The sequence below is a fragment of the Ambystoma mexicanum genome, chromosome 10 (assembly GCF_040938575.1).
Source record: "Ambystoma mexicanum isolate Mex_15411 chromosome 10, UKY_AmexF1_1, whole genome shotgun sequence".
NCBI classification, from domain to species: Eukaryota; Metazoa; Chordata; class Amphibia; order Caudata; family Ambystomatidae; genus Ambystoma; species Ambystoma mexicanum.
This window is the reverse complement of record NC_090932.1, coordinates 1,675,207,382-1,675,220,229: the sequence shown is the minus strand read 5'-3', so window position 1 is coordinate 1,675,220,229 and position 12,848 is coordinate 1,675,207,382. Positions and strand designations below refer to the sequence as shown.

The following is a 12,848-nucleotide window of genomic DNA, read 5'->3' as shown; positions in this document are numbered from 1 at the left end:
TCTGCTAATATCTTGCGAAGAGAGAACTGCCCTTCAAGCCTAGAGCACATTCCACTCGGGGCACTGGGGCATTCATTGCCGATGTTCCCCTTGAGTCCATTTGCAAAGCGGCAACCTGGAGTTCTGTACACACCTTTACAAAACACTACTGCCTAGACACTCATTCTATTTCTGATTCTCAGGTTGCGACAAGCAGTTTGAAGACATCTTTTCTCTACTGTTCTTCTCACAACCCACCTCCAACACCGGGTACTGCCCTCTAGTCTATGCACAGCATGTGATTCTAAGCAGATTGACAAACAGCAGAAGACATGCATTACTTACCGTAAAAGCATTTCTGATGGTTGTATATACTTAGATTCACATGCGCCCACCCTTCCTCCCCGCTCGGATGGAAGGAACATAGACGTCTTACTACTTTCTCTCTCTTTTCTGTACTCACTCACAATAGTCATAAGGCTCCCTCTTGGCAGAAAAAATACAATTGGAGGTCCCTCGGTGCTTGAGGGATCTTGGGTACACTACACGTCAAGTAGGGATAGTGTTACAGGCATGCCCATGTCGACGTCCCCTTTAGATTCCCATCAGAAATGCTTTTACGGTAAGTAATGCATGTCATTCCTTACCCTGTCCTAAGAAATAAGTGCCAGTTTTTACTGGCATTATGCACTGCTCCAAAACTCCAGCATGTAGGTGAATGAAGTTTTGCCTAAGTAAAATGCATCCTCATTTCAAAAGTGGCTAAAAACTGCTTATTTTTTACCTAAAAAAAATTGAAAGTCAAAACATTTGAATTTTAACAAATTTGCAAACTGCCAAGTTACGTCCATCAGCAGTTTTCCGTCTAAGGGTGAAGGTAATTGAAAGCAGTTTTCTGCTTCGTACTAAAATAGTTTAGCAATTTAGATCTGCCTCCAAATAATTGAAGCAAGCTTTAATGTCTTTGGGGAAATTGGCATATGGGTCCATAGAACATGAGCTATGCATTACATTATTTGTTTGCTTTCCATTACATAGGCAGTCAAGTATTGTGGCATGAGCTCGGTCCTCCAAAGTCTGCTTCCACCTGGCTTCAACGATCTGGGCTCTGGCTACTTCTGGATTGTGTGTTCCAGTTTGCAGCTTCTTCATAAATGTATCTTAAGCTCCCTTGTTTTACTTTTAGCCCTTCCTGACTAGTTTTCTACTTTCAATGTCAGTTTGCAAAATGTTTAAATTTCAAACTGTCCTCCCATCTCGACAGGGGACACGGTCCGGCTGGCATAATGTCCAGGGCTGAGCAGGAGACCTGTGGAGTATGGGAGTTGAGGGAGGTGTCGTTGAGCCGCTAACAGGTGGCTTTTGGGGCTATCTATTAAGCTGGGGTGATATATAGGGAGGAAAATCAATTGAAAGAACATTACCGGTAGGTAATTTTTGCCTTTTAATCTTATATCCTTAGAGTGAATAACCAATCTGCACTTGTTAATCCCTAAATGTGCAATGCCTAAAATATTCATACTTTAAAAACTTTTTAAAGCCCTAAACTCACAGTGATTGTTGTCAAGAAGAGAGTGAATGCCCGATTCTTTGCCCATGCTGGAGGCAGACTTCAGAATCCTCCTCCAGGGACAATTATTGATGTGGAAGTCACAAGACCAGAGTGGTGAGTTTAATTTTATGTGATGAATTTAATTCAAGCTACTTGCAGATTGTCAGAGATTTTAAAGGTTTTGAATATGTATCTGGTAAACAAAGGTTTGGCATTCGATGCCAGAAGGCTGGGCTTACAATTTCTTTTTTGTACATTATATATTTAGTGGGTGATTTTATTCCCTCAATTTTCACAACCAGAATATATGTGTATTGTTTTGCCCTGATTTAATGAATGCTGTCATTTCAAAGGTTTCATTTGGAAATGTATTTTTCATTTGTGAAGCGATAAAAGCCCATAGGCGTGGGACCGCTATGACATAAAAGAAATACAAAAACAACAAATCAGATTAGAGAAAATCGAGCATCCAAAAGGAGCACTGGAAGGATTCCAGGCTATAGATTTGCAAATACCGAAACAGTTCAGTAAATCCAAGTTACCGAATAGACTGTAATGCAGTTCATCTAAATCAATTCTCCCAATAGTGCCAAGTGTGCAGTTCCTCAAGATCTTGCTACAGTTCAGGAACAGAGGAAGGTCGCTCTGGAAATAGTCTTCGACAATATAATCAGTGTTATTCCCAGTGCACCAGTCCTTAATTTGCTTCTTTCACAGGAACATTTGATCTTGTAATCTAATGCAACCTTGATCAACTCTCGCTTGCAACCAACACAAGACCTTATTTCTTAAAGGTTTGTTCACATTAGGTAAAATAACATTTTTGCGATCCATAATGAGCCCTCTTAATTTGGCATCCCTAATATCCGGCGTACTGGCCTTCCATGTGCGACTATCCTTCCCCAAAGGGGTAACCACACATCTGCAACTAGAGCGCACAGGAGCCAGTCTTTTTTTAGCAACTTATTAGCAGCGCACAATGAGTTATGATTTTTTTTATTATTTGGCATTTTTATGGTTTACAATTAAGAAAACCGTTCGCTAAAGTTAACAAATTCATTCCTTTCATAAAATAAATCGGACAAAAAAAAAGAGTAACAGTGAAAAGAGAAAGTAGGAGTAAAAAAACAACTATCATGAGGAGATCAAATGAGAAAAAAAAGAGATAAAAATTAAGACCAAGTTAAAATCACATGGTCTAAGCCAGATCAGATCCTTGGGTACAAGACAATTATTATAAGCTCAAGTACTCTGGTTGGCTTTTTGGAAAGTTTCTTCACGTCTTGCCTGAATTAGAAGTAAAAGTTAAGCCACAGCTAATGGGAGATGGTTTTTTTCCCCCCTCAATTATCCGCCACCAGTCCTCCGTAGACCTACAGCGATATTGCCTCAGGATTTCTCCCATTTCCAGTTCTCTTTCAGCCGATAACTCAGGACAGCTCAAAAGCAGTTGTTGAATGGATTCAATAACATTTTCCTGGCGGCATAATCTACATAAAGGAATGAAATTTGCTTCTTTCCTCTCACTTAGCCGCAGATTAGATGGGAATAGGTTCAGGTGTAAATGTAGATATTGTAGCCTTAAAAATGGATTCGGAAACATGTTTATATATCGTGGCAAGACATTTAGTTTGCGGGGCAAGAACCAAAACCCTTCATAGTGTTTGTATTTGTATAGAGATTCTTGCATATCTTTCCAATAAACTCTATACAACTTATATTTGATCCAATCAGGGTCCGAAGTAGAGAGTCTGGTGTTTCATTCATATTCATTAGAGACGTCTGACAGATGCTCCCCCATTCTTTCAAATGCTTCTCACTAGAGTTGTGCAAAGCCAGTTTCAATGTTGCAAAGCCTCCATTCGGTGATTCCTTTACATTTTCGGTTAAAGGAAAAAGATTTCCATAAAGCTATCGGTTTAAGAGAAGTTAATGCTTACTCTCTTCTAATAATGGCCATGGGAGTATTCTTTGGCAGAACCAGAACAATTCTCCAGAAGAGACCTTTCTTGCTGAAGCCAGATTTCCTCCGGCAGCATGAATGTCTCTGCCCCATATGTCAAAATGGGTGTAACATTCAATCTGAAAAATTGTACCAACGGGCGAGCAAAATTTTTGGCCTTTTTCCGCAATGACTCCATTCTCAGTGTCTCGCATCGGCTTTTATTAATGCAGACGCCCAAGTAAGTGAGTTCATTCTCCAGCATGGGGTCTGGCATGGATTCACATGCTCATGAATATTCCCCGTCAGGCTGGGAATCCTCGGTAAAGAAAAATCAGTATCAGTTTCGTTTCTGATCTGTCTTTCGGAGTAGTAACCAATCACTGATCTCTGCGTCATACTGACCACAGCCAATGACTGCCATCTCCCTAAGCCCCGCCTCTGGCACCCATCTTCAGATTTTTACCGCACGGTCATGTGTTGGGATCCTCGTGCTATTGCTCTCGAGCTGTAGTGCGTTTTCACGCTTTTTCATAGGAAAATTCTCTTTTTTCGGTCAAAAGAGCCTCAAGCTCCACCGTTTCTTTATCCAATCAACGGGGACCCGTGTCGGATTCCTCTACGCCCCTCAAGGGTGAAGATTTCGTCGTGCCACACTTTTGGAGGACTCCAGAAGTTTCTCAGGCCCATCTCGATCATGGCCCAGGAGAAGAGAAGCTCGACGCCCGGAAAGCTGTTCAGGGTCTGCCCTGGATGCCAGCTTCAGGATGTCTTTTAAGGAGGACGAACACTCCCTTTGCCTCTACTGCCTGCATGAGGACAAGACGCACGTGGAGAAGGACTGTGCGTTTTGAGGCATTATGTCCGAGCGGACCATGAAGGACCGCCATCTGCGTCTCGGCAACTGGCTGGAAGGTAAAAGCCTGTCGGGCGAGAAGAAGAAGAAGTCTGAGCGGTCTTCTAAGACGTTTGAGAGCGCCCCGGCAACGGGGGTCCAACAGAAGGCCAAACACTGCGAGTCCGCTGGCACTGGGAGCGCCGAACGGTCGGGCTCTACGGCTGCCAGGCAGGGCGCATCCTCCCCGGCGCCATCAGGCGCCATCAACCACGAGCCAACGCTCTGGCTCGGGTAAGAGGAAGGCCGAGCACCCGGCAAAGCTCCTGGAGAGACCCCGGTCGAGCTCAAAGGCCCCATTGGAGGGGGGAGTGAGGCGGTGACCCTCCCCCAAGGAGAAGGCGGTAAGCGCACCTAGGGTGGTGAAAGCCTTGATCCACCCTGCCAAGGCCTCTATCGAGACAGTCGCGGCGGCCCTGGCTCAGCCTGTGGAGGCTACACCAGTGGAGGCGACTTCGAGGCTCAGAGTCTCCCTGCCACAGCGGAGGGAGTCCTCTTTGAAGCCCATCGACAGGACCCCCGTGACTCCCACAGAGAAGAAAAAGGGGGGACAGGAGGTCGTCGTGGATTCGGCCTCAACCTCTGAAGAGGAGCTGATCGAAGTCTTAAGCCACGGCATTGGCGTGGAAGAAGACCAGCCCGTCGGGAGGGATCCTGACGTAGGAGACGACGAGAATGTCGAGGGTGCCGACGAGGCTCCTGACAGCCCGTCGGACTCCCCTCAGCCAGTGCCGCAAGACAACTCGGCGGCCATTTTGTTGGCTATACAGTCCTTATGCTCGGAGATAAGGACGAGATTGCCGTTACCACCAACGGAGGAACCTCTCCCGACGGGGGACCCGGAGCCAGGCCCTTCTGGGAGCCCCCCTCCTAAGAGAAGGAAGATTCATCCTCCACCTCCTATTCAACCATCGCGCCCGGCTCAGCCCTCCTCCCCGTCCATGACCCGTGGGGATGATACGGGGACGGACACGGCCGCGACGGGTACAGACGACGAGGATCTTCCGTCGTCACCTCCTCCCCGGGCCTCCCCGCCCGACGAGATTGGATCGTTTCATGCCATGATCGCCAGGGCATCCGAGCTTTTCCAGCTCTGCCCGGAAGAGAAGGAAGGTTTCCTTTATCAACGGCGCGAGACCAAGAGGAAGACGGTCCTCGCTGTACCTCTACTGGACGATATCTGGGATGAGGGTCTCACCCTCCTCAAGAACCCATCTACAACGCCTGCTAGAAGGGATCGGTACGAGAAGTAGTACCGGATCCCGGACGCGGCCCCCTTGTGCCTTCGGGCACAGCCGACCCCAGACTCTGTCGTCTCCGCGGCGGCCAGGAAGAAAGCGGGGGGGGGGCTTCGGCCTCTACGGCGAGGGAAAGAAATTGGACCCGATGGGACGCAGAGTCATCTCATCGGCAGCAACGACGATTAAGGCTGCAAACACCTTAGCCATCGTAGCCCGCTACGACAGGGAGTTGTGGTACAAGATCGCCCCCTGCTGGACTTCCTACCGGATGACAAGAGAGCAGAGGCCCTAGAGATCTTTCAGGAAGGAGAAGTGGCGTCGGACCACGCCATTACGATAGCGACGGACATCGCTGACACTGGTTTTCGCCAGTTGGGCAACGGCGTGTGCCTTAGACGGCGTGGATGGCTCAAGGCAACAGACTTCCGGCAGGACGTGCAGACCAGAGTTTTGGACATGCCATTCGACGGGAGCAACCTGTTTGGGAAAACACTGGACGATTCCCTACAAGCCATCAAGACGGACACGGAGACGGCCCGGGCTCTTGGTGTTCTCCAGCAACGACGGCCGCCCTTTCGGAGCGCCGGAGGCAAGCAGGGTGCCTCCAAAGGTTCCGGCGGCGGATATTCTGCCTACCGTCAAGCAGCCCGTTCGTCGTCACAGGAAGCTTACAGGGGACAAGGCAAGTCGGGCGGACCCCGCCATCGTCGCCAGGGAGGACAAGGCGGCAAAGCTTCGTCGAAGCAGGACTGAACCGGCCGTGGGGTCGGGCCCCCACCGAAGCATCCCGGTGGGAGGCCGGCTGGCGAACTTCGTCAGCGTGTGGGAGTCCATCTCCACCGACAGTTGGGTGCTGGACGCCCTGGGCCAGGGTCACGCGCTCGAGTTTCTAAAGAAGTGCCCGCACGTCGTCCCGCCCCCCTCCATCCCCCCTGTGGCCAGGAAGGAACATCACGTCCCTTCAACTTCTCTTGGAGGTAAAGGCGATGCTCAAGAAAGGCACCATCGAGCTTGTCCCAAAGAGGCTTCGGGGCTCCGGAGTTTACTCAAGATACTTCCTTATGAAGAAGACAGGAGAATGGCGACCCATCCTGGACATACGACGACTGAACAAATTCATCAAGGCACAGAAGTTCCGGATGGTCACCCTGCAGCACGTCCTGGGTCAGCTGGAGTTCCTGGACGCTCGCTGGATCCAGACGACGGGCAGCTTCGAGGACAGGATCACACTCGATGAGAGCTTCCGACGAGCGATCCGGTGGTGGGGCACTCGCGCACATCTGACGGGCATGGACTTCCAGACCCCGGGCCACCAGAAGACAGTGACCACGGATGCCTCCCTGGAAGGGTGGGGAGCGCACACCGAAAATCTGCACGCGAGGGGCCTTTGGCTGCCGACGGAGAAGTCCCTCCATATCAACGTCCTGGAACTCTGCCGCGTTTTGGGCCCACAGGTCCTTTCTTCCGTCCCTCAAGGGCAAGGTGGTGTGGATCTTCACCGACAACACCACCACCATGTTCTACATCAGGAAGCAGGGCGGTACCAGATCCCCAGCCCTGTCCAAGGAGGCGCAGGATCTGTGGCATTGGGCCGTCGCCCAAGAGATGTTTCTGGTGCCGTTTCATCTGGCAGGAATAAAAAACACCTTGGCCGACTCGCTCAGCAGAGAGCTGCGCTCATGCCACGAGTGGGAACTACGACAGGATCTAGTGGACCGCCTCTTCCGACAGTGGGGCACACCCCAGATCGATCTGTTCGCGACGGGGACGAACTCCAAGTGCCGGAGGTTCGCCAGCAGGTTTCCCCAGCCGAGGAGCATGGGCGATGCTTTCTCGTTCCCCTGGGAGGGCCTGTTCCTATAGCCGTTCCCTCCACTGCCGCTGCTGATCCGGCTCATCAACCAGCTCAAGAGGTCACGTTGCAAGATGACCCTCGTCGCACCTGCGCGGCCGAGGCAGATATGGTTCCCGGACCTTCTGGACTTGTCAGCGTCCCCGTCAATCAAGCTGCCAGTGGACGCGGATCTTCTCTCCAGGGAAGGAGGCGCCATCCTCCATCACGACCCGAAGTCGCTGAACTTGCAGGCCTGGCTCCTGCAGCGTTAGAGTTTGGAGGTTACGACATACCCGCCGACTGCAGAGAGGTTCTTGCAAAGGCCAGGGCGTCCTCAACTCTTAAATGCTACGGACACAAATGGAAGAGGTTCTCTGTCTGGTGCCACGCACAGAAGATTAACCCTCTACGGATTACGGCTCCTAAAGTACTGCCGTACCTGCCGACGCTGGCCAAGGCTGGACTGGCGCACGCTTCCATCAAGATTCATTTTGCTGCGATCTCCCGATACACCAGAACCACGGGACGGACGTCTTTGTGGTCTCATCGTCTGGTGAAAGAATTCATGAAGGGACTGTTCAGATCGTTCCCGCCGGTGAAGGCCCCGGCGTGGGAGCTCAACGTGGTGCTGACCAAGCTCATGGGACCTCCGTTCGAGCCTCTGCACTCAGCTCCGTTGACGTTCTTGTCGTGGAAAACAGCGTTTCTTGTGGTCATCACCTCTGCACGACGGGTGGGAGAGATCCAGGCCCTTTGATGCAAGCCCCCGTACTTGACTTTTCACGACACGAGGGTAGTGCTCAGGACGCACCCTTTCTTCATGCCCAAGGTGCCGTCGGACTTCCACCTCAACGAACCCTTGGTGTTGCCTGTTTTCTTCCCGTCGCCTTTGTCGCCGGCTGAAAGGACTTTGCACTCGCTGGATGTGGCTAGAGCGCTGAAGTTCTACGTGGACCGAGTTTTCGGAAGACGTCACAACTTTTTGTGAACTTTGGACCTGTCAATCAGGGGAAGGCTCTCGAAGTCTTCCATTTCCAGATGGATCTCCGGCTGTATCATGTACTGTCATCGGTTGGCAAACCGACCGCTGCCTGGCCGTTCGAGAGCCCATTCCACCAGAGCGATCGCAGCTACCATGGCGTTCCTATCTGGTGTGCCCTTGCTGGACATCTGCAGGGCTGCTACGTGGAGGTCGACGCACACCTTCACGAAATTCTACTGCGTCGATCAGGATTCCAGGGAGGAGTCCAGGGTCGGCCAAGCAGTGCTGCGCAACCTGTTCGCCTAAGGTGAGCCTGGTGAGGAGGTAAGAATTGCTTAATGTTGAGTTTTGGATGTAATGCTTAATGTTGAGCCTTTGCCACCTCCCGTGGTTGTGCATGTGTGTACTGCTATGTATTTTTATTCATGAGCATGTGAATCCATGCCAGACCCCATGCTGGAGAAGGAACAAGTTACTTCTCCAGCATGGGGTCTGGCATGGATTCACATGCTCATGAATATTCCCCGTCGTCAGGCTGGGAATCCTCGGTAAAGAAAAAACCAGTATCAGTTTCGTTTCTGATCTGTCTTTCGTAGTAATAACCAATCACTGGTCTCTGCGTCATACTGACCACAGCCAATGACTGCCCTCTACCTAAGCACCGCCTCTGGCAGCCATCTTCAGATTTTTACCGCACGTTCATGTGTTGGGATCCTCGTGCTATTGCTCTCGAGCGTTAGTGCTATTTTTTCGCGCTTTTTCACAAAACTTCGATTCTTTCGGTCAAAAGAGCCTCAAGCTCCACCGATCCTACATCCGATCAACGGGGACCCGTGTCGGATTCATCTGTGCCCCTCAAGGGTGAAGATTTCGTCGAGCTACACTTCGGAGGACTCCAGAAGCTTCTCAGGCCCGGTCTCGGAGATGGCCCAGGAGAAGGGAAGCTCGACGCCCGGAAAGCTGTTCAGGGCCTGCCCTGGATGCCAGCTGCAGAACGTCTTCAAGGAGGACGAACACTCTTTCTGCCTTTACTGCCTTCATGGGGACAAGACGCACGTGGAGAAGGACTGTGCGTTTTGCGGCAACATGTCGGAACGGACCATGAAGGACCGCCATCAACGTCTCGCCAGCTGGCTGGAGGGTAAGAGCCCGTCTGGCGAGAAGAAGAAGAAATCTGAGCGGTCTTCTAAGACCTTTGAGGGCGCCCCGGCGACGGGGGCCCAACATAAGGCCAAGCACCGCGAGTCCGCTGGCACCGGGAGCGCCGAACGGTCGGGCTCTACGGGCGCCAGGCAGGGCGCACCCTCCCCGGCGCCATCAACCACGAGCCAACGCTCTGGGTCGGGTAAGAGGAAGGCCGAGCACCCGGCGAAGCTCCTGGAGAGACCCCGGTCGAGCTCTAAGGCAGAGGAGGAGCGTGGCAGTGCCCCCTCCCTCAAGGATAAGGCGGTGAGCGCACCTAAGGTGGTGAAGGCCTTGATCCATTCGACCAAGCCCTCTATCGAAACGGTCGCGGCGGCCCTGGCCCAGCCTGTGGAGGCTGCACCAGTGGTGGCGGCCTCGGGGCCCAGAATCTCCCTGCCTCCTCGGAGGGAGTCTTCTTTCGTGCCCATCGATAGGACCCCCGTGAAACCCTCCGTGGGGAAGAAGGGGGGGCAGGGCGTCGTCGTAGATTCGGCCTCAACCTCAGAAGAGGAACTGATCGAGGTCTTAAGCCACGGCCTAGGCGTGGAACAAGACCAGCCCGTCGGAATGGGCCCCGACGCAGGTGACGACGACGACATCGTCGAGGATACCGACGGGGCCCCTGCTCGCCCGTCGGATTCCCCTCTGCCAGCGCCGCAAGACAACTCAGCGGCCATTTTGTTGGCTATACAGTCCTTATGCTCCGAGATAAGGACGAGACTACCGTTACCGACGGAGGAACCTCTCCCGTCGGGGGACCCAGAACCGGGACCTTCTGGTGTTCCCCCTACCAAGAAAAGAAGGATCCATCCACCGCCTCCTTTTCAACCGTCGCGCCCCGTCCAGCCCTCCTCCCCGTCCACCCGAGGGGATGATACGGGGACTGACACGGCAGCGACGGGTACGGACGACGAGGCATACGACGAGGATTTTCCGTCGTCGCCTCCCACCAGGGCTTCTCCGCCCGACGAGATTGGATCGTTCCACTCAATGATCGCCAGGGCATCCGAGCTTTTCCAACTCTGCCCTGAGGAGAAGAAAAAGGAAGGCTTCCTTTACCAACGGCGCGAGACCAAGAGGAAGACGGTCCTCGCAGTGCCTCTGTTGGACGACATTTGGGATGAGGGCCTTTCCCTCCTCAAGAACCCTTCCACGACGCCAGCGAAAAGAGACCGGTACGAGAAAAAGTACCGGGTCCCGGACTCGGCCCCCCTATGCCTCCGGGCGCAGCCTACCCCGGACTCCGTCGTCTCCGCGGCAGCCAGGAAGAAAGCGGGGGGGGGTGCGGCCTCCACGTCGACTTCCCCGCCGGACGGCGAGGGAAAGAAATTGGATGCCATGGGACGCAGAGTCATCACGTCGGCGGCGACGACGATTAAAGCGGCCAACGCCTTGGCTATCGTGGCCCGCTACGACAGGGAACTCTGGTACAAGATAGCTCCCCTGCTGGATTTTCTGCCGGACGACAAGAGGGCGGAGGCCCTTGAGATCCTGCAGGAAGGTGAGGTGGCCTCGGACCACGCCATCACCGTGGCGACGGACATCGCCGACACTGGGTTCCGCCAGATGGGCAACGGCGTTTGCCTTCGACGTCGCGGATGGCTCAAGGCTACGGACTTTCGGCAGGACGTCCAGACCAGGGTCCTGGACATGCCCTTCGACGGGAACAACCTGTTTGGGAAGACAGTGGACGATTCCCTTCAGGCCATCAAGGCGGATACTGAGACGGCCCGGGCCCTTGGAGTACTGCAGCAACGGCGGACGCCCTTTCGGAGCGGCGGAGGCAAGGGCGCCTCCAAAGGTTCCGGCGGCGGTTTCGCTTCCTACCGTCAAGCGGCCCGCTCGTCGTCGCAAGAGGCCTACAGAGGACGAGGCAAGTCTGGCGGCCCCCGCCGTCGTCGCCAAGGAGGCCAAGGCGGCAAGGCCGCGTCCAAGCAGGATTGAACCGGCCGTGGGGTCGGGCCCCCACCGAAGCACCCCGGTGGGAGGCCGGCTGGCGGGCTTCGTCAGCGTGTGGGAGTCCATCTCCACCGACCGTTGGGTGCTGGACGCCCTGGCCCGGGGCCACGCGCTCGAGTTTCAAAGAAGGTGCCCGCGCGTCCCCCCCGTGGCCAGGAAAGAACTTCACGTCCCTCAACTTCTCCTGGAGGTAAAGGCGATGCTCAGAAAGGGCGCCATCGAACTCGTCCCAAAGAGGCTTCGGGGCTCCGGAGTCTACTCGCGTTACTTCCTCGTGAAGAAGAAGACGGGAGGATGGCGCCCCATCCTGGACCTGCGACGCCTGAACAAGTTCATCAAGGCGCAGAAGTTCCGGATGGTCACCCTCCAGCACGTCCTGGGTCAGCTGGAGGAAGGAGACTTCCTATCGTCGTTGGATTTGGAGGATGCCTACTTCCACATTCCCATCCTAAAGGGGCACCGAAAATTCCTCAGATTCGTGGTCCAAGGGCGTCATTACCAGTTCAAAGCCCTTCCCTTCGGACTGCGGTCGGCACCCAGGGTTTTCACCAAGTGCCTCGCACCGGTGGCGGCGCAGCTGCGCCGCGAGGGGATTCACGTCTACCCCTACCTGGACGACTGGCTCATCCGCGCCAAGACGAGGGAGCTCGCCGTGGTCCACACGGCAAGGACCGTCCAACTCCTCACGGACCTGGGATTCTCCGTGAACTACGCCAAATCCCACCTGGTGCCCGCGCAAGTCGCACTGTTTCTGGGAGCGAGGCTCGACAGTGTCCCTTCTGGCCTCCCCGTCGGAGGAGAGGACCAGGACCATCTTGGGCAAGGTGCAACGGATGTTGGTGGCCGACGCGGCCAAGGTGAGGTCCATCAAGTCCCTCCTCGGGATGATGTCTTCCTGCATCTACCTCATTCCCATGTGCAGGCTCCGGATGCGCCCGTTGCAAGAGTTCCTGGATGCGCGCTGGATCCAGACGACGGGCAGCTTCGAGGAAAGGATCAAGCTCGACGAGAGTTTCCGACGAGCGATACGGTGGTGGGGCACCCGCGCGCATCTGACGGCGGGCATGGACTTCCAGACCCCAGCCCACCAGGTGACTGTGACCACGGATGCCTCCCTAGAAGGGTGGGGAGCGCACACCGAAAATCTGCACGCAAGGGGACTTTGGCTCCCGACGGAGAAGTCCCTGCATATCAACGTCCTGGAGCTCCGTGCAGTGTTTTGGGCCCTCAGGTCCTTCCTTCCGTCCCTCAAGGGCAAGGTGGTGAGGATCTTCACCGA

The 12,848-nt window shown here is 54.0% G+C and overlaps 1 protein-coding gene across 1 annotated transcript in view; it reads left to right on the top strand.

Moving 5' to 3' along the window:
* PIWIL1 (piwi like RNA-mediated gene silencing 1) overlaps positions 1-12,848 on the top strand; it is a 1,334,367-nt gene that overhangs the window by 1,196,395 nt on the left and 125,124 nt on the right. Inside the window, exon 19 of the mRNA XM_069620111.1 lies at positions 1,520-1,645. Coding sequence (XP_069476212.1) covers positions 1,520-1,645 — 126 coding nt within the window. The remainder of the gene's footprint in view (positions 1-1,519; positions 1,646-12,848) is intronic.